The following is a 22,792-nucleotide window of genomic DNA, read 5'->3' as shown; positions in this document are numbered from 1 at the left end:
TTTAGGAAAAAAGCAACATCTTTCTATATCAATATTGCTTTCTCATCAAATTCTTCTGATGCTGATTCAAATCTACTTCTAATTCTATACAAAGATTTTTCACTTTTTTTCCCGTTGCAAGGACATCTGGAATTTATAACTATTACAAGCTTCTGATTTGAACAACTGAAAATGTCAGCTATGTAACAATGAAAGAGATTTTTAAAGTGCTCTTATGAGATATATAAATAGCATATGATTATTAAATCACTGGACGTAACTAGATTTATGAGAAATTAATAAATCATACAAATTTAAATATACACTTCATTTTCTTGACTCTTCTAGTCCTGTACTGTTTAATATGCAAAACATTTGTTTTATTAAAACGAAGGTTAGCAGTTTCTCTTTTGGTATTTTGGCAAACAGAAGTTTGGTAACACACTATTAAATACTAAAAAAAACCCTCAAAACTAATTTCTCGATGTCAGTTCTGCAAAATACTCTATTTCTAGATTTCTAAAACTCAGCTTACACCTTTTCCTTTTCCTAAATAATGCATTGCATCCGTGGTTACATTTGCACAATCCAGTTTTGTTCAGTGGAGCTAAGTAGGAGTATTTGGTGTCTTTGAGTTTGTTTGCAAACGAAGGCAAAATAGCTTGATTAGATTCCTGTTTATATTTAGAACATCTATGCAGATCCACACCGAAGATTATTTGAGCTGTCACATAACCTATACTACATGAGGTAGATAGCTGTGCCATAATTTTATTACTTTTTTATATATCTTTAAGACTGTTTAATTAATAAAACAATGTAGCCAGTGTTCTCACTATGAATGAAGAAACAGCTTCCTGAATGTTTGATTCATTCCATTCCCTTCAAATAAATAATAATTCCATTTGAGGAACAAATCACAGATAAGTGTATATTTTGCAGTAATACAGCTTCAATAGTGACAAAATACTTATAGCAATTGATCTAAAGGAGCCCTACCTGTGATATGGCAAACTCAAATGACCTTAAATTATGTAGTTAAAGACAAACAGGCTTTAAGCTCATAGGTTTCCATATAGTTAAGCTGAAAGGCTTTTATTCCAGTAGAGGACAATTTCAAATTTAGATTGGCTTCTGCTGATAGTAAAATGAGCACTAGGAATAATGATCACAAAACATCTAGACTTTAAAATTTCATGTGAGATACTTAGGTCTAAACAGTTTTTTTCTAAGTCACATCTGTGTGCTCTAATGCTGTCTGTCCTCTTACTGTGTTGATTAGTCATATTTTCAGACCTATAACCAGGTACCTGTCTAAAGGTTTCTCAGGATTCTCCATCTAGATAAGAGTTCTCACACCTACTTGCTACCTGAACACAGCCATTGCCTTTCACACAAAGATTCAGTCCTATGACATGAATATTTAACGAAGGAAACTGGGTGGAGTACTTCTTACACCCAGGTGTGGCTGTGGAAGCCCATTTTGATTCTGTGTCAAATTACTGGATTAAATGAGTTTTTTCTATCACTGCCGTTGCCATGTTCCTGAGACAGCAGATATGCAGATCCCTAATTCCTCCTGCTCTTTTAACTCATCTTTCAAGATGATAGCTCATCAAGGTCTAGGATATGTTCAGGTTAGGATTCATCTGCTTCTTTAATTTCATTTCTACCTTGCTTGGAGAAATGTTCACAAGACATCCAGCCCAGGTCCTCATACTGCTTCTCCTTATAGTGCTTTATTTTCTCAAGAAAAAACAAAACCTAAAGTCTGTTTGGGATCCCACGACATTACAAGATCACCTCCCAGAGTGATGTTTAAACGGTAGAAACAAAGCATTTTATACTGCCATTTGATAAACTTCCAATACCAAGTAAGTGAGAAAGCAGGTGAGCCACTTTCCAAAGTAACAGGCAACAAAATTATCAGTTTGTGAATAGGTGAGAGGAGCCTGCCCTGAGGAGAACAAGTCTTTGCCTTAAGGTTCACCACAATTTTTAATAGATAAGGCCTTTCAGTTGTTAACTGATCTCTTCCCAAAACTTGAGACTGAAAGAAGAGAAGGCATCCTTCACCAGCTCGGAGTCAGAAAGCTGAACAAAACCTTTCAGCCAGAAGTGAGTCATGCAGGGGCTGAGAATATTTACTGGTGTAGGTTTTCTCAAAGGAGCCCAACCATTTCAGGAGAGCACTAACCTGCTTTGTGCAAAGACTGAGGGTGAAAAAGGGGAAATTATATGACAGTATAGGATTTTTTTCTTTTGAGGTGAAGGGCAAGGCAGTCACCTAAGAGGAGCCTAGGTGAAGCAGAGGGGTGGGCTTGTTCTTGGTTTTGTTTTGTTTTCTTTTAAAATCTGGATAGGTCTTCAACTGTTTGAAATAGGCTATACCTTTACAGCTAATGAAATGTTGCAGTAGGACAAAATTTTATTGTATTACCCGAAAAAAAAAACAGGGAAAAAAGCCTGTTCAGTGCTGTGCTGGACATCTGGATTCTTGACACAGTTTCAATCTGCTTAACTACACTTATGCTCAACTTTTGTATAAAATAATGCACTTTGATCTGTTGGGGTTTTTTTAAAATCTTCTGTAGTATAACTATTGTGTTCTTTACCTGGTAAAATTACTGTCATTCCTTGTGTGGGAAATACAGCAAGGGTCACTCAAGTTGGGTTGTAGGCCTCACTGGATGCACGTGTTCAGTGCAGACAGCTCATTGCTACTGTATGATGCTTCCAGTCACCCTCCTCCCCCAAGTGTAACTTGTTTCCCTGAAATAATGGTTGCACTTTCTGCCTCTCTCCCAGGCTTAACAAGTTGAATCATTTTCCTTTCCTTTTTTTCTTTCTTTTCTTTCTTTTTTTCTACCAAGAATTCTCCCTTGTTACTAGACAGATAGATTCAAAACCCCTTGATAATCCCCACGAAAAGCTGGCATTCACTTACTCCCTTTTTGATTAGTCATGCTTGTGCTCACTTCGGTAGGGGTACTTTTTAATCACGTTGCTCCCCATTGTCATTCCTACAGAGGAGAGAGTAGCCTCCCATGTTTTAAATTTTAAAACATAACTTTTAACCTCTTTAAAATAGCCAGGTCTGCCTGTGAAAGTCACCTACACGTTGTGTGCCTCTAGTGGACTAATTTAAGGGAGATCTGGAGAAATACATTTCTTTGGTTTAGATCAATCAAAAAATACAGCAATAGAGATTTTTATAGGCTAGAATATATATAGGAATTTTATTTACATTTTTATATATACATGTATACAGATATATATGTATGGATGTATATTTAAATGTATGTATGAATGGAAGAAAGTTTGGGGGATGTTATCCATAAGCCATGGATTTGAGATTGCTGTCCTGATGTATTTGTATGAATTGAAGAGAACAGTATATAGAGAGAATGGAAAAAGATCAAATATAATGAAGCATGGATCACAGGAGAGCTCTTTGACAACATTTAGAATAGCTACATTATTCATTGTCTGTATGGCTTCTAATATGGATTTTAATAGGAAGTTATTGTGCAGGCCAGCACAGTAATTCCTTATTACGGTTTAAAATGTCTAGGGAAACATGAGAATGTTATAATAGTTTATCTAAGTTGGTTTTGTTTTGTTTTGTTTTTTTTTCCTTTTATCCTGCCTATGCAATTTGCTCATATTCTTGGGCTACAACCATGCAGTGCTTTGGGCAAGAAAGAAGAACACTGAAGTCTTTACTTTGAAATTCATGGGGGAAAAAAAAAGTAATCAAATTTTTAAACCAAACCAGTTGAGTAGGGTGCAGAGATGTGGGAAGGGAAAAAGAATGCCTCATTTTGCCCAGGCTATGCCAGCATTTCTTACATGGTTGACAAAGGATTTATACACTTAGCAAATATTTAATTTGCTCTCTTCTTTAACCTTTTAAAGTTTTTGTAGGATGTTTAGCTTTGAGTCATGCCATGTTTTGCAATAGTTTGAGATGGTTAATACTGAAATATTCTTTCAGAATTATTTAGTTGATAAATATGCAATTAATAATTAAAAACACACAACCACAAAAACCAATAAGAAGCAAACAGAATTTCAATAGTACTGAAATCATCATGGAAGCCAGAAAATACAGAACTGGGACAGAATTTAAATGCTGACCATTTAAGTCACAGTGACATCTCCCACAAACACTTGTGCTCTGAGAAGCCACTGCATCTTAAATTACTTGTTCACAGTATTTGGTGAGTGGTGTCATAAACCAGTAACCTGAAATGATATGGTAAAATGTTAAACCCACAAAGTCCAGGGGGGATAACTGGAAGATAGTTTCTGTCGAAGCACTTTCCATTGACGGAATATTTAAGAGTACAATCTACAGAGACATAATGGCAGTATTGACTACCATAAGTATATTTGACAGAAAGGGAAGCTCAGAATCATGGAAACAAAGCAAAACTGGCCCCAGCATGTACAGATAGTCTTTGTGTAATACCACCTGCTAGCAAGAACCCACACGTAGGCCAGCTCTTCCTAAAGAACAGTACTAAGTAACAGCGGAGTGAACTACGTTTTCATTAATGCTTCCAGTTTTAATAACTTATGGTGCTGCCTCTTAATATAAGTATTTCTCAACATTGACACTAAAAGCTATAGAAGTAGCAGAGCCCCTATACAAGCAATTTACTTTTAATAGCACATGGGTACTGTTGTACCTGTAGGAATGCTGAATCAGGACACTGGGACAGCCATCCGTAGTTGTTATTCACCATTGGCGATGCTTCTCGGGATGACAGAACTTAGATGTTATGTCTGCTTTAAAGCAAAAAATAAACATGATATGAATGTGTGTACATCAAGCATTTTTGATTTTGGGCTGTGATGATTGCACGTCTGTTGCTTTATCTGCATCTCTCCTTTGTCAAGGCCTTGGTAGGAGGGAGAAAGGGACAAGAGGGATACCAGAAACGAGAGACTGAAAAGGTTGCACCAGAGCAAACCAAAAAAAACCCAGAGCAAATCAGAACACCAAAGCAAGAACAATTAACTGTTTATAGATTAAATTCACAGCAGATAGGAAAGAAAGCAAACCCAAAAATTTACATAGGAGTGTTCACAAGACAGAATAAGCTGTTTCTGTCATTTAAGTGCTTTCAGTTACCTGATACTAGGTTTATGGTTTTCTAAGATCCTACTGTAAGTCTGGTTTATTTTATGTCTCTGGTTAAAGAAGTACAATTGTGGTAATTGCATCCCCAGAAGAGTAAGCCATTCATAACAGAATTTTCTTTCTAACATGATTGATCTGTCTGAGGCACACAAAAGAATTAAGAAGTCCTGAGTTAAGAGTATCCACAATGATATGTACCTTTGGTTAAGCATCATTCTGCCCAGATTTCCCAGGACACTGCAAGCATCCATAGCACTGCAGCAGAGATGCTCTAGATACAGAATGATGATTCTTTCATTGAATAAAATGCCAGGTGCCCTCAGTTCAACTGCATTTGTTAATAACGAAGACAGAAGAATCCAGCAGCTGGTTATACACGCACAGTCGTACTTACTGTGTAGGCAGAGACCAAAATTCTGAGAAGTTCCAGTGTCAAAAAGCTTGGACATTAGGTCCACTATAAAACTATCTGATTATTATGATTTGGCTTTGTAAGACAGCTCAATAAAGACCTTTTATCTTCTAAAAAGTCTGGACATTTATGGCAAATTACAGCACGAGAGGTTCTCAGCTATCCATGACAGAACCTCTCTGAGGATTGCTCAACACAATTACTTCTCTGCTTAATAAAATACCATTCTGCTGACTAGACTGATGGCATCATTGCAATTTCCTTGTCGGTCCACTTTTTTCCATAGTCCCAGCTCATTATTCCTCTTATCCCCATTTGAACCACAAATTCATTTCAGTATTAACTTAAAAAGGTTTTCATTTTGCTATTTCCAACCTGGCTTAATACAGCAACTTTCTTATTTCCTAAAATATCTAGTTTTTATAGCTGGTTCAGAGAGACCTTGAAAACATCTTTCTGTCTTGTATTTCTGCTGCTTTTCAGTGAGGAATTTAGCACATGAGCATTTAAGCTGTGGTTGACTGCAGGTGTACAGGACTACAGCTGACAGCTAACATGGGCCTTAGAGACATGAAAAAGACAAGGGGAGATGATGGCATGGAGTTACATAGCATTTTCATAGAAGGAACATAGCTCCTGGAATATTGGTGTGAGAGGAATCTGTCTTGTAGTCTAACACTTTGGCATTCAAGATGACAACGGAAGTACTGAGTCAAGGTTCCCTCCACCCCTTTAGAATATAAATATATTTGAAGGCAGAGTAGGAATACCAGTAAATTCTTATTCTGATAGACATCTTTCAAGTACTCTCAAAGTTTATTGAGGAGATTGTTGGGATTTTTTACATGCAGTTTAAAAAAACCCAAAGCATAACATGTATCAGACAGTTATTTACTTACTTTTATTTACCATTTATTTACTCTTGGCTGGCAACTTAAGACGGGTGTCACTTGGAGAACTCTCCTTCCAGGCAGTTCAACACATCCACCTTGATGCAGGAGAATTATAAAAAGGCTATGTCCAACTTTACATTGGACTTGCATCCTGCATAGTCTTTGTGTTCTTTGGAATTGAATTTCATCTTAGTATTGCATGCTCCATGTAATACTGTGAACAAATTTACAGGATGCAACGGGTGAAAATGTGTTTCTGTTTGAGAAGGTTATTGACAGCTTAAAATACAGTCACGTGAGCAATGGAATGTGATAGTGCTGAGGTCTTTAGGGCTGGATTACTGAATAATCTACAGTCTCCCAAGCAGTGACAAAATAAAAGGTCTATCAAACTGGCACACTACTACACTTTCCAGGAGTGAGATAATGTGGACAGTCACATATGCAGTGTGGCATTGCCCAGGGAAGGCAAGGAACTATTCATGTATTGCAAAGTATTAACGAGGTCTGTCATCAGTGATCAAGCATGGACAGTACATAATAAGTCTGGTAATGGTGACATGGGAGTGTGTACCAGACAGTCCAATGTTATCAGTGGCCATCCTTTATCTGCCCCACCTTTGTGTATTCGTCATGCCAAACACCTAGCTACATAGCATTTCAACATTTCAGTAGTGTTGCTCATGCTTGTATGTAACTCTTTGTTAGGATGACACCAGGCACTTTACTGCCTTCTTCCCAAAGGGCATTCTCCTCCCTTCTCTTTCCCTTGGTGAGTACAGTTCTGTGAAGCTGCTCTTTGAATCACCAGAGGTTTGTCTCTCACCACCATGCTAGGCCACTGTGCAGGGATCTGTATGGAGAGCTGTAGACTGCTTTGCATCTTGCTTTTCTTGTACCACTTCCACCCTTGTGCAATGTGTTGGAATGGTTTTCAGGACCTTGGCAGCTAGCTGTGTGCTCTCCTTGGGTGTGACCCTATTTCCATTTTGCCATGCTACGTGACCAGGTGGCTCAGCATATGCACAGTACACCTGTGCACCCTCAGATCTGAGAAGGTTGCGACACAAAGCTTTTAGTAATAGTTCATTCTTCCTAACCAGGCTTTTGCCACTTTACACACTATATAATGCATATGATAATTAGAAAGGTGTATATATATACACAAATATGTGTAATTTATTGCTCTGTAGTTCCAGCTGCAGTATAATAAAGGGTTTGCAAAGGGTAGTCATGAAAAACTTAATCTTTCTGGTTTTATTCTCTTGAGAATTGAATTATAGTGAATAAGCTGGAATGTTCCTTCACTTACCCCTTTAAAACAAGCACTCAATCTGCCATGGCTCAAGATCTACAAAGGCAAAGCATGATTCACTTTAATAAAGAATTGCCTAAACTACTGTTTGAGTAAGATTTAGAGATCCTAAAAGAAATCTACCATTCCTACAAAGTAGTTCATATAATTTTCAAAATTACAGTGGGTAACATTTCAACAGATAAGTTTTGAGTTTGTTGTGGTTGCAAACAATATCTAAAGATTTAAATAGAATATAATGTTTTGTTCTACAAACATTGCTTTTTAATAATGGAACTTGACATCGTAATTTCCTCTAAATTATACCTTATGACATGCAAATAAAAGTATAGCCTCTTTTCCTCTCCCATCTTTACAATTCCCCTCACCTTTGGTTTTTTCCTTTCATTTTACCAATTTGATTTCTGGGGTGTATTTGCTGAAAAAGAGAGTAATTGTCTAGGAGGAAAACAGGGATTGAAAAGTGTAGCTTTTGAAAAGTCTGAAAAATCTGAATAAACAACACCATAGGTGTTTAGCAACCAGAATTTAGATCGAAGGAACATCAAGATCTGTTTAGAAACTTGTGATTTTAGAAGGCTTATCAGTGGTAATTCTGGATATTCCCCGTCCGTCTTCTCCAGAGGAGTTTTGATTGGTTTGCTTCTGGGAATGCTGAGGGTATGTTTTTTCTTTGGCATGTAAGACTTAATTTTTATCAGATAAATTTCAGACTCTTGGACCTGAAAAAGAAAACCACTTTCCAAACATGCAAAAGATACAGACAGTTTGTGAGGGTTTTTTCCTAAGCAGTCACCCGGCGAAGCAGAAGCTCACCCTGCTTGTTGCTGGCTGCTGTTCAGAGCCTTGTGCACAGCTGGGAAACAGAAGAGACACGTTCATCATGCAGCTGGCTGAGCTGCAGCAGAGACAAAAGATGGAGTCACTTGCAGATGAAAAAGGTAGGTAGCTAGAGGAAAACCATACAGAGTAGCAGAGATTTGTCTTCCCACCCCCTTCCCACCAGGTGCCAAGAAGGTGTGGGAGGGAAGTGGTAGAGTAGGAATGGGAGAGAAGATGCACACCTGCCTTCCACGTACAGGAAGCACTTGTCGTCTACCAGGTTTTAACCAGCTTGGTCCTGTATTCTCAAGCACTGACAAAGGATGGACTAAGCTTATGCAAAGTGGTCCCCAACAGTTGCTAATGGATTGTTTTTACCATAGTTTATTTAGAAAGGATCTAAAATAGTTTGAGCCCAACACTAGAACTGTTGTAGTTAAAACTGTGCTTGGTTAATCATGATGCTTTTAAGGGTTAGCTTTAAAAGTACCTTTGTAATGTCTCTTGTTCTAAGCCACAGACACCAAAGCCAATCCTAGAGTATGTTGGATTGGTCTATGTCCAAACTGATGTCTCATTCCGAAATTCAAGTGCAGAATCAATAATCCTGTGTATTTCCTGACATTTCCTGGAAATGCTGGTATTTCTGAACAGTGTAGCTTCATCCAGTTTGATCCAATTCCCTGTTGCATTATTGTTAATCAACAATATGTATTTTTAGTTGTAAGACCTGAATTTTTTTTTAAGAATACTGGGTAGGAATGTGAATTTTCATCTAATTATCCAGTAGTAATAGTAGTGAGATTTAAATGCTGTTGTAGTTACATCTCTTTAGCAGCTAACATTTAGTAGTTTGGGTGCAGAGTAGGATAATGCAACATGTCTGTAATAATATATATGTAATAGCTGGAAAACATACATCTCCCTTTTTCTTCTGAAGTAATAATGTATCTGTTTTCTGGACAGACAGTTATTGTTTATTTTAATGTTTTATATACTAATTATTCTGTTTGGAGCCAAAAATAAACACACCTAAGAATATAAATGCATTTCATTAAAACATTTTCTCTTAGAAGTTTCTCTTCCTTAATGGTGAATATTAGGTGATACTGATGTAATCGTCAGATTAAAAGCAAAGAGTTTGCAGGAGTATTCCACTTGATTTAATTTTTACCCACTGCACTGCAGGGAATCAGTGGGTCTTGAGTCATTCCTATCTTCTCTGTACTTGTTTTATAAAGTTTATTCTAATTTATAATAAGGCAATTCTCTGTAATAATTATTATAATAATTAGTTTGAAGGAATTCTGGGAGCCTTAGGTGAACACTGTTACTTAGAATAAATGCTAAATTATAACATTGTAATTCAAATGTAAAATGAGATGTCCAGCCATTTTTATAAAGTCAGGATATGGTATTTTAGTAATAATAGTTCCTTGTACTTAATACTCTTCATCTGTACATGATGAAAAATCTGTACATCAAAGAAGATATCAAGGGGTGTAAATACTTTATACATTTTGCGAAAGGGCTCTTTGAAGCACTTAGACTATCAATCCCAAATCTTCCAGAGCAGCTGCTATGTTGGGTGCCTTCATAGCGAGGGGTTGACTTGAGACACATTTCAGTTGAAAGGTTCTGTTTGTTTAAAGGTACCAAATGGTAACCTGACATAATGTGTAATAGAAGTTAAACTTTGCGATTTTTATTTAATTAGAATTTATGTGGAGAACAGAGACTCTATTAATTTCATACCTAAATACACTTTGATTAAATAGTGTCATTTTCATCCTACTAAATGGTTTTCAGAGTCATAAACATACAGTAATTTTTTTCCTGTTTCAGGACCATCAACTTCCCAAAGCATGTCAAATATGCAGTTCACTTTGTTGTTTATGAAATTTGGCTTTGGTCAGATTAGCAGTCTAATTTGCAGCTTGATTACTGTCTTTATTCTTTTGCAGTTTTACAGTCTCACATTAGCCACACAGTGCTCAGAAGGATGGCTTTCTGCCTCTTGCCCTGTATGCTTGTGACTGTGCTTGACCTGGGGAAGGTCCTGGTGTTGCTAGCAGAAGGGCTTTTAGTTTTCCATGTATAGTTTCAGACTATCCGCTTTACCCAGTGAAAAGAACCCCAGTTTTCTAAATTTCAAATGACATAACAAGTTACTTTTAGGTATCTAGAATTAGAGCTACTGAAGGACTAAAATGCTTAAGTGCTTTAGTTAAACTAACTCCTAGGCATATTTTCCCTAGACTGAATTAAAGCTGCAGAAGGACCTAGGTTTCCTACCTAGTGCAAAGCAGAGAGTGAGACAATCTGTATCCTTCATCTGCTGAGCACTTAGAGCTAGCTAACAAGAAAGACTGGGCACAGGAGCGTCTTAGAAATCTTGCCTTGCTCTTGAGGTACATGCAGAATCATGTAGAGATGCCCAAGTTAGCCCAGGAGGAGCCAGCTCAGTTAGCCAGCACAGAGTAGCCACATCAGTGCCATGTTTGGCAAAGGCTAATATATGTGACTCCTTAGGATTATTTCCTCTTTGTCCCATAATCATTTAATGTAAAAACATATAAACAGTCTTGAGGAGATGGATTAGAGTAACTGGAATGAGATCCAAGGATTACAGTGAGTCTGACAATTTTAATACAGTTTCCACAGTCTGATTTCAAAGGTGTTTTCAGTGTGCATAACTTCTGGGAATATATATCAGTTTTACTGTATCTAAGTGTTTAGCAGAGAAATAAATTCAGATTGCCACTTAAAATGCTTTTTCTTAGATGAGAACAATGCAGAATGGAAAACATAATGAGTTGTTACTTGTCCATTTTTAGCTGACCTAGCCAGCAGTTTTTGTTTGACTGTAAGCTCAGTAGTATTAATGAAAACTATCAGTCTTTGTCATACGACCTGATTTTGGGTTGCTCTGGGAATTTACTGATGCTTTTATGAAATTCTTGCATGTGCTCTGAAATACTGCAAGACTTTTTCAAATGTCATACACTTTCAAGACTGTGGAGCTCCTGTTGACAGCAACAATTTTGCATGAAAGCCAGGGGAAGAGATCAAGATTGATGGTGCCTAAGAAAGCTGGTTTCCAGAGATTTATAGCTTAGTCTGTCGTACAGATACTCTTAGATTTGCAGCAAAAGAATCCTATTTCCAGTCTCCAGTAATTATACATAAATACTTAATCTAAAAGGAATTGGGAAGTGTTATGGTGAACTATAGATCTAAATTAGACAATTTATGTTAAATCTATACTTAGCAACATACATGATTTAGAGTTAGTGACAGGACACAGTATGCTCTCACAGAACAGAATAGAGTTCTACGAAGAAGAAAGAGACTAGCAAATGCAAAACTACTTATGTAACAAAATCTTTATCATTCTGAATTGCATTCAGAATTGAAAAAAGGAAAGTTGTGGCTTCTGTATTAGTTGTGGCTTCTGGTTAGGGAGACCTAAAAGACTTCCAAGCCCCTCTCTTCCCCTCCAGAATGCTTTTGTCATTTATCCTCTATTGCTCAACAGAAACAGTACTTTCAAGTTCCTGTCTCTTAGAACAAAAATCAGGTAATATATATTTATTTTCACTCTTTACTTCAAAGAGGTGATGTCTTGCTGAATCTTTACACTGAGTAGATTATCTAATGATACAGTTTTGACCCAGCAGCAAGACTCAAAACCCTGAGAGCAAAGATGTGAAGCTAACTCATATCAAACTTTCTCAATTTCTCTTACATTGAAACACAAAGAGTTACAAGTACAGTAACTTATGTTAATGCTATTTTTTTGCATATCATTTTATATCTGGAAGTCTTCCAAGTTCAGGAGAGTTTAAATATTCTCTCAGTTCTTCAGTGTTGAATGATCCCTGCTCCTACTTTTGGTGCTGCTTGTTTTCTGCTTTTTCAAATCCCTTTTTAGTATAATTTTTCCACAAGTTGCTAGAAAAATACAGATTTAATATACCAACACAGGAAACCAAAGAACCAAGGATGCCTGCATAAATCAATCTCTTGCTGAATAAAGGCACGGGTATTTTTTTTCTTTAGCCATCTTAAATGTGGATCAGAAAACAGTAATCGTTTGTGAGAACCAACGTGTGTGGTATATTTTTTCCTACTGTTGCAGATCTGCGTTCTAGCATTGCGTGTTAATTAATGCATGTAAGGCATTTGCCCAACACTACCTTCATAGTTCTTTGCAACAGGTTCTCTGGCTCTGTAGAGATGCTTACCGAAGGACTTGCTGCCACCCTCCTGCAGCTCTTTCTCCTATCCTCTAATTGAGTCCCTTTCATAGTTATAATTTGTCTGCCAAATGACTTATCAGTTGGAAAGGCTCAAGTCAGATACTACTTCCTTTTTTGCTTGTTTTTAACTGAATGCTGCCAGAAGAAAGAAGGGGTTAAAGCGTGGGAGGATTGCTAAGAAAAAGGGTTTGGTTAATGACACACAGGACTGCATCTCACACACCATAGTTTGTTTATTCTTCTGTAAACAGCAAAAAGAATTATCATCATCATGGTAAGGCAAACAGCACTCTCTTTTTTCCCCTCTTTAAACCCCACGAGAAATCTTTGGATTAATACATGATTAATTTTTTAAAATCATAAAACCAACTGATCTCCATTAGTTTTATAGAGCGTCTCTTTAACTGACAGATGCTACTGTTGACAGAAGGGGAGGGGGTAAAGATTTTAGTATATGGAAATAACTAGCTCTGGGGAAGAGGAGATGGGAGCAGGCATGCCTTTCTGACATGCCTGTTCTTTTTTATCAACCTCCTTTCCTAGATACTCATGTAAGGATCTGTTCAATTATGTTTCTTTGTCTTCCCTGAGCTTGTTTGAAAGATTTCTATTTATTTGATTTTGCATGATTTGCTGCTTTCAGTTTTGCTGGGGTTTTTTGATACGTCCAATATCTAAATTTCTGTTGGGCATCTAAGAAACATGGGATTTATGCTTACATCTATGCTTCTTAAACTGATTATTTCCTTTCAAAAAATCAGTTAAACATACAGGCTCAGTATTCTCATTAGTCTATATGCTGCTGCAAAATGGTCAGTGTTCAGTGTACATTTGAACTAAAAATTTAGTTTTACAGTGAAAAACTAAATTGGAAGCAGATAGGTCCTGTTCGCTTGAAGACATGAACTGCTTTGCTAAAATATCCTGTCTTAGTAGAAAATAGAAAATATAAACAGTTTGTGGAAAAATAGGACTATTAAGAAAACATATGTTTGGTTCATTTCACTCTGCTCAACAGTCTCACATTTATAGCTCCATGGTTATTCAGGTAGGTTCACCACCCTAGATTCCCTGTACATTCCCTGTATACAGAGTTCAGGTAAAGCTGCAGTTGTTTAAAATCTGGCTATTGCTCTTTATATCCTCTGTAAGTGTAGCAGGCAAAGAGCTGGAAGAGGCAGGCAGTAAATTCCATGCTAGAGTGGACTTGTTAAATTTAAAGTTTATTTCTCTGCCTCTGAAGACTGTCAACCTGGAATCTGCTTATTTAAGAGAAATGATAAAAAAGTTTAATGTGTATATGCCGAATTCTTGGTATTCGGAAGAAGGCAGTGTGTGGGTTAAAATAACCTAAGTCGTACTTTTCATAATAGTAACCCCTCTTTTGTGGCTTTCTGAAGGGTCAGCATAAACAAGGAAAAATTATTATAGTGAATTGAAGTAATTCAAATCTAGTTGACTGACACCAAGGTAACTGCTTAAGTTTAGAAATTGTTTAGGTTAACTTGAAATATAATTGCTTTTTTTCCCTCAGTGAATCACCAAAAAAAATTGTTTCAGGTCAACTGTTTTGTTAAGTATAATTTTTTTCCCATGCTTTTTAAATAAGAACACAAGCAAAAGCTGCAAGCCTTTATTTCTGCTACAACTCACTCTCTCTCTCTGCCAATAGTTAGGGCACTCACCTGTAGGAGAGCGGAATGAAATCTTCTCTCTGTAGGACTTCAAACAGGGAATCGAGTGGGTCTTGTGCTTCTCAGACTTCTTCTCTCTTAGCTGTGATTTGTACATCCTTCCTTCTAGTTTTCCTACTAATATTTTTACAGCACATTGTACCAGCAATACTCTAGGTGGATTTTCAGCCTAACGAAGCCTGGCACTGCTGGTGTTGAATATTTGAGTCTTAGTCGCTGCAGAATGCTAGAGTCTGAAGAGTAGCAGTTTCTTTATTTAAATGGTTTTGGCTAATGCACTTTTTGCGATATCACATGACTGCTAGAATGCCAAGACTTTCTCATGGTTGTGAGAATTACGATACTGTGATTTAAAGATACCCAGTTACTGGCGTCCAGTATGACCTTAGAAGGGTTCTTCTACATTGTTAGAATTGCTCAAGATAGAAGGGTCTCAGAGGTTTTCATGTTACTTGAAATCCAGTTATGACCTTCTAGTGAATGCTAAAGCTTAAACTTACTCTTCACTAAATATCATTTGTTGCTTTTTTCCCCTCTGAAGGTGAACATATGCTAGCAAATAAATGTTTAAATTACAGAACTGTCCACACTAGTATTACCACCTATTAGTTACCACAAAGTTGCTAATGACTAGTAAAAATACTACTTTTTTGTATAATGTGTGCTCTAAGAAGTGTCTTCAGTCATGTTCAACTGACTCAGATGAACTAATCTAAGAAAATAACATCCAATTGATCCCTTGAGACACAGCCTGAAGTTCTCATTCAACAAATCACAGTGGCTTATGCTTTCTCTCCACTGGAGACCAGCAAAGCACATGTTTAATTAAGTTGTGAAATTAGGGGTTTGGCTGTGGCAACTTACATTAGCTAATGAGAAAAAAAAACCCAGCCAAAAACAGAGGAAATACTTTAATGCTAACATAAACAGGTATGAATATAAACATCAAGATTTACATTTCTTGGTTAAGAAGGCGGCATTTTGCTTTCAGATGAGAACATCGCTTTAAAGATTCATGCAGTGTACTTGAAATGGCTTCCTCCATGCTGTCCGAGGAATAGATGGGCAAGTCCTCTGTTTTTTTCAGTTGCCAACGCCTTTGATCAGGATTTCTGAAACGGCTAATGTCTCAAGGGTAAGAATGCTTGAACAGAAACACGTTGAAGAAGCCTGATCTGCAGAGCAAGGATACTTCTTGCCTTCTGAACATCAAACATTTCAGTGCTGTGCTCTGGAAATCAAGCATTCCTGTGCTGTGCTCTGGAAATCAAGCATTCCTGTGCTGTGCTCTTGTCAGGCTGGGCCCCATGTCGGAGCTTCTCAAGAAGCTTGGTCTCTGTGCCCTCTTGCACTGGCAATACTGGCTCACCTACATTTATCTGAGTTAAAATACAAGCTCTTCAGGGCAAGTACCTGGCCTTTTATGTGTTTTGAAAGAGCTCTATATAATTAAGGTACTTTGTATGAAGAAATTACTTCAAAACAGTTTACATAGGGCAGCTATTTCAAGATCAAGAAAAAATCTTTAGCCTCATTCCCCGAGGAAACAAGGCTTATGTGACTGGACTGGCTGGCTGTCCCTCCTTCCTTCTATCCAACACCTTTTGAACTTGGACAGTTTAAACTACATTTTAAAGGGGGAGACATCTCAAAGATAATTAAGTTCCCATGGACTTTATGAAAATCAGCTGCTGGGAAGAGAGAAATCCAGATCCACAGTTCAAATAACTAATTTTTTCCAAGTGTAATCTTGCAAACCCAAAGCTTGACTGCAAGTGTAATAATGACCGTCATGTTGATAATGTAATCCCAACTAATTTAGAGGACGGCTATTACGCATCCAAATATTAATACGCAGATTGTCACCGTAAAGAAATTAAATTTCCCCTATTTTGGCATTTCACTGGTTTTTAATATGAATAATATAAGCATCCTCCTCACACTTGTAGTTATTATGAATTTTCAGAGGAATTAAGTGTCACTCATTGCTTATTGGCTTGCTTTAAGTGTTCCTGAAAATTTCGTATTCTTACTTTTTTTTATCTAGCAGCGTTCATTAGTGTCTCCTTATCCCTTCGGTATAATTAGTTAGTACTGGCAATACATATGTAGAATCAAGAAATTAGATAGTAATTGGGCTGCATTACTCATGATTGTTGCATCTGATAGGGAAATTTATAGTTGTTTTTGTTATCGCAAAAGCACTTAACTGTCTGAGCTGTATGAACCCAACGCAGCCCTCAGTGTTATTATTTAATTGTTTTGGTTCTACTGGTTGAAAGAAGTCAAGGGAGGGAAACAACAGACATCAAATTTTCTCATTTGCAGTTCACTATCTCAGAAAAAACCCAAACACCTCAAAAACTTAAGCAAACTCAAGGTCATGATCATAGACTGCCTGTTTGAAGGCCGCTGCAGGAAGGTCACTAGGTGTGCAGAGACGGTACTTTGTTGGTGGTACAGTTGTTTATCAGTTGTGTAACACACGTAAGAAAGGTAGAGGACAAAGGTTCCCATGGCTTGCTTTGGTTGCGGTGTGATAAGCTAACTCTCCATATTCCCCAGGTTAGGTTTTCTGTGTTTTTCATGTGTTTCGGCAAGCCTCGCTGCTGTACAGCATTTCACTGGCAGCAAGGCGGCTCTGCGGGGCTCTCCTGGAGCTGAGACAATGTTTCACAACTCATGTTTGGGGGACTTTTAAAACAGACGCCAAATATTAGTCTGTTGATGATGCAAAAATAACTAACTTCATACATTTTTGCCCGGAGGAGGAAGCGACCGTGTAAAAAAGGCCCTTATTTTCTTCAATAGCCAGAGGGCCAGCCACGCTGCAGGCGGGTTGACCTGGTGTCTCTCCCGCCTCCGCGCAGGGCCCTCAGAAGCGCCGAGGCGAGACTTGCGTGGTCCTTCCTGTTGAAGCTGTTCCACTTCATATAAGTCATTAAGCGTTAATTAGAAGAGGACTAGTTTAGCATTCATTAAGCATTAAATACTAATTGAGCGCCCGGGGAGAGCGCTGGCACCATTAGGCCGCGGAGTCATTCTCGCACCGCCCCGGCCGGGGACGGGACGGGACTGCCCGCCGCCCCGGCCTCCTGCAGCCGGGGCCCCGGCCGGCGGGCGGCGCGCCAGGGGCAGACCGAGGCCGAGGCGGCAGACGGCCGCGCCCGCCGGCCCCGCCGCCCCGCGGTTGCGAGGTGGAAAATGCGGGTTCATCTCCCCGGAGGGCTTTGAACCGAGATCTCCCACACGGGCCCCAGCCGCCGGGCGGGGCCGGCCCCGGCATGCCTACCCGGGCAGGTCCTGCCGCGGGGCTGCGGGGAGCGAGCGACGCCTACTCCGGGCCTTTGCTGGGCCGGGAGCGGGGAGGGAGGCCGGGCCGCCGCCCCCCACACGCGCCTCCGCCCCGCCGCCGTGGCAGCCGGTGCGCCCGCGGCACTCGTGTCGAGGCGGGCGGAGACAAAGCGGTGCCCCTTCCCCTCGCCCTGCCGAGGGAGAGCGCTGGCCCCCGCGCCTGGCCCGGGCGCTGGCGGACGCCGGACAGCCCTGGCTGCAGCCAGCCGCGGCGGCGGCGGGAGCTGCCCGCGTTCAACCCTTGGCGCTCTTCCCCCGACATCAAAAGTTCGCCGGTTTCGCCCGCGGCGGCGTTTTGCCCTCAATAACAAGGCAGCCGCCGCAGCGCGGGCTGCTGGGGCACGCTCGGGATGCGGCGCTTACTCTCGCCTCGCCGCCCCCTCGAAGGCCTGGCCCGTGGCCGAGGGCGCTCGCTTTCCCGCGCTTTCCGCTGCCCCTCACCCTCGGCCCTCGCTGGGGGCCGGTGCGCCGCCGCCCCTCCCTCCCTCCCTCCCTCCGAGGGCGGCGGCCCGGCCAGGTAGAGCCGCTGCCCGCGGCCGGGGCGGTGGTTCGGGGCGGGCCGGGGCGCGCTGCGGGGGCGGGCCGGGGCGGAGCGCCCAGACAGCTGGCGCCGGGGCAGCCGCCCGTGTAGCGGCGCGGTGCGTGGGGCAGCTCAGCGCAGGGGCCGCCGAGCCGCGCCGGGCCGCGCCGGGCCGGGCCGGGCGGTGAGTGTCGGGGCCGTTGGCGGGGCCCCTCGCTCGGCGAGGCGAGGCGCCCGCACCTGCGGAGCCGGGCGAGGATGCGGCGCGGCCGGGGGCGGGTAAAGTCCGCCGCGGCTCCTTCCTTCCTCCCGCCCGTCTCGGTGTGGGACGGGGAGGGACGGCGGCAACCTCGGGGGATGGGGGGAGGCTTCTTCCTCCCGGTAAAGCGCGGGCCGGGGGCGGCGGGCGCTGAGGCGGTACCGGCCCCGCACCCCGGAGCCGTCCCCCCGGGGAAGGCAGCGGCGGCTGGGGGGGGACCGGGCCGGCCCCGCGGGGGGTGTGAGGGCGACCGCGGGGCTGCGCGGAGGGCGCGGGTGTTTCAGCGCTCGGCGGTGGAAGAGAGGCCCGGAGGAGGGCAGGCGGTCGCGGCGGCTGCAGCGAAAAGCAAGTTTAAAATGCGGGGAAGCAGCCTCGAGCTGCCGAGAGTGACCCGCCGCCCTCGAGAGCGCTGGTCTGCCGAAGTAGGAAATACTGGCGGTGTTTTGAAATAGACATCTCAAAACAAGTATTCATCGTGCCGGCATGTAAAAAGGGCTAATATATTAAAATGCAAATATGTATGTATACTCAGCAATGCTGTTGCGTGTTTCCTGTTTACCATGTTAATTAGAAGTTGTAAGGGAAAACTTCACCAAGAGTAATCCAGGGCAGTATTTGACCCAGTAATGCTCATTGAGTGATGCAGTGGCTTTTGTAGTTCTGGGTTTTCTAGCCCAAAACACAAGCCAAGTATTGATTGGACTTAATGAATGAGGAATGTGTGAATTGTATTACAGCTTACACCTTTGGAACTATACCTGTGCAAGTGTGTCAAAACTAACTCAGCCACAATGGAAAGTTAAACTCCCCACTCTTGTTTTTGTAAGGAAAATCTTGACCAAGTGGTTTGTCCCCAGTCTTGCAGAGACCACAATGCTTTCCAGCATTATTTTGGGTGATGGTAACTAATTGTGCAAAACTTTGAGATTTGGGACATACAACGCTGGTATTGTAAGGTGAGATGAACATACTTGTAAACAAATACAGGCAAAAACATAGAGAAGGATCTTGGGATTTTTTTGAGGGTTTTGTTTTTCTTGTTCGTTTTTGAGAGCTAGTATTGTTCAGTAAAGCTGGTTTGTTAAATGCACTGTGTCCTTTTAATTTATAGGTGGTGCTAATACAAACAAATGTATTACAGAAACAATTTTGACATTAACCAAATGTTTGTTTGTTTGTTTTTATAGTCCACCTCACAATTTCCAGATTCTTCCAGAGAAGAAAATAAAAAGAAACCAGTATTGGAAAGACTTGGAAATTTGTTTGGTACAGGAAAAAGGAAAAATGTCAAAAGTTCACTAGAACACACTTCACATCGGAAAGGCGAGAGGTCAGTTTCTCCTCACAGAGTGCAACCAGTATACTGTAGGCACATAAAGGAAGGACACGAAGCTCCCCAAATACAGAAGCAAGCAAGAAACATAGGTGCCGTTTCTGCGACGCAGGAATATAATTTCAGTGGTGAGGTAGGACCACCGTATCGCGATACCATTTCAGAATGGAGTAGTAGGGGAGTGTCTTCTGACAGTGAGTGGTCAGCAGATTGGAGCAGCAGCAGTGAAACCATTAAAAACTCTTTCTTTGAGAGTAGCGTGAATGTGGAAACCCTGGAACTGGAGAAGGAATCCATCACAGATATAAATAATTCCACAACTCCAGATTTCATAAAAAGCTTGAGAAATTTGTCTAGTGAAGACTTAGAAAAGAGTATCTTAAGCCACAAGCAGCTTGTGAACACGTGGGTGTCTGAGGAGCCTGGGCATGCAAAACGAAAGGATTTGCCATACAAGTTGGAATCTGCGGTGAGTGAACACACACATTCTGCTAGAGTGTTAACAGTTGATATCTATCTAAGAAAAACAGACGAACTCCTTAATGAACCCGTGACTGTTACATCAGAAGAAGATTGTAGTTACTTGGACACAATGGATAAAAAATCTGCTAATAAAAGATCTGGAAAAAGGAGAAAATCTCAGTCGTCTAGTGACATTCCAAATGGAGAGAGAAACCAGACTGAGACTACTGCAAGAGAAGAATCTGTTTTTGAGGATGATGTCCCTTCTGAGGTGTTTTCAGACAAGATAATAAACTCGGAAAGAAAAGCGAAGTCTCCTCAACAGACTCCTGAAAGGAATTCCTCTTCCCCGGGTAATAATCAGGACTTAAAAGTTGGATCGGCTCACAAAGGGGCTTCTAAAACTGAGGCTGACAAAGGCAAGCAGCAGATCTCAAACACAACCCCTGCAAGGAGAAGATCATATAAAAAGAATCAGTCGGATGGTGTCCCCATCTCCCCTACGGGTTTGAAGGGCCAGGTAAAAGATTACTCCTCAAAAAGGCAACCTATACCATCATCAGAGAGTAACCCAATGACTAAAAGAACTTCAGTGGAAAAGGGAAGTATACCTGTGGCTTTTGGGGAAGACAGCTTGGAATCTCCCAAAGTTTCTTTGGCCGATAAGACAGAAGACACTGCCTTGGTTTTTGCTGAAGGCAGAAATGAGACCAAGGTAGTAAAGCATGGTAATGGTTCAGATGGAAGAGCTTTCTTGCGTACTGATGGGATTAAAAATGGAGACCTGTGTGTGTCAGCTGAGAGACAGACAAATTCTGATTTAGACATCTCAAAGCTGAAGAGTTTGGATGCTTCCAGAACAGTCATGACAAAGATTAGCCTGTAAGTAACATAAACTAGTTTACCTTATCCCTGTACCCTTTGCCTGTAACTGTATTTAGGATTCCATAGGAACACTAGCTATGTTTCTGTTATCTGTCTAGATTATTGTCAATTAAGAACTGCCTTTTTTTTTTTAATTTATCATAGTTACAGTTGCCACTTAACACATGTAAACTACAGTGCTTGTTAGAATTCTTTTTTCCATTTTTCTTATGGATAGGGAATTTCTTTGTATTTCAATTCCATTATATGAAATAATATATGTAGAAGCTGCTCTGTTGTCATTGTCAGTGCCCCCATTGTTGCTCAGATTCAGCTGTTATTAACCTTAATGTAGTTTTGCCATCTGTAACCAACTGAGGATGTGGTTGAAGATTTCATATATGAAAATCTTTGAAATCTTTGAATAAGGAATGTGTTCAAGTTGTTCTTTGAAACAACTCAAGTTCTGCTGTTATTTTATGAAGAAATGTAGGATGCAATGTAGAACTTGATCCTTCAAATTATATGATAAATCACACTCCAGAAATTTGAATATGTATAGTTGCTTTCGTAAGTGTGTGCAGGATGAATCATGTACATTTTTATGCGTGTGAATAACATCAGGCATTTGCAGAATTATGCATATATTAGTGTGCAGGGTTTGGTTTTACACTCAAAGAAATTGTCATGTCAACAGAGGTGATCAGTGTTTTCCTTAGGATTATAAAGAAGTGGATGTATTTCTGACTTTCACTGTAATCACTAATATGAGTCCAGCAATTGATTTCCTGCATTCTATTACATTCTCTTCTACAGTGAATCATTTTATTACATCCATCATTTCTGTTGTTTGATTGTCACAGCTATGTGCTATTGCTTTCCTCATTCTGGTACATTCATTTATAGGTGTCAGAGTACATTGAATTCTGTAGGTCCACCCGAGGTACACTGAGCGTTCAGAATTGTTCAGTTGTGTTAGAGGGATGTGAAGGTTCAACATTACGGTTTAAGAAACACATGTGTTTCCAATTATGCTTCCTGAAAAGCATGGGAGCAATTGAAACAATTTCCTTTGCATGATTTGTAATCCTCTACATCTGATTTGTAACTGAGTTAAAAACACCTACCACTGAAAGTTAAATTGTGGTATTTTTGTACATGGTGATGCTTTGTCATTTGGCAGTATAGATCACAGATTTTAAACTGAAGTTTTGTATTTTCACAACTTCAAAGGAAAGGTAGCTCTCATATTTTTCTCTTTGTGTCACTGTCATTAGTGATGATGAAGTTATAAATGCTTGCGTAGCTGGATTTCATTTTCCTGGGTATCTCCTTGGCTTGTTGTATGGTGAATTATCTTCTGCTGTACTCATAAAGTAATATTCAACTATCCTTTCTGACAGATTTAATTTTAATCAATAAACAGCCTGTTCTATTTCACCTGATTTTGTGGGGTGTGTGACACTGTGTCTTG

The 22,792-nt window shown here is 40.4% G+C and overlaps 1 protein-coding gene across 1 annotated transcript in view; it reads left to right on the top strand.

The window, feature by feature from the left end:
• The first annotated feature begins 20,200 nt into the window (after positions 1-20,200).
• The window catches only part of CRYBG1 (crystallin beta-gamma domain containing 1), a 43,945-nt gene continuing 41,353 nt past the window's right edge, over positions 20,201-22,792 (top strand). Inside the window, exon 1 of the mRNA XM_074820756.1 lies at positions 20,201-21,336. Within this exon, the coding sequence (XP_074676857.1) occupies positions 20,585-21,336 (752 nt within the window). The 5' untranslated portion in view covers positions 20,201-20,584. The remainder of the gene's footprint in view (positions 21,337-22,792) is intronic.

This window comes from Strix aluco, chromosome 3, assembly GCF_031877795.1.
Source record: "Strix aluco isolate bStrAlu1 chromosome 3, bStrAlu1.hap1, whole genome shotgun sequence".
NCBI lineage: Eukaryota > Metazoa > Chordata > Aves > Strigiformes > Strigidae > Strix > Strix aluco.
This window is presented reverse-complemented; position numbering and strand designations above follow the sequence as displayed.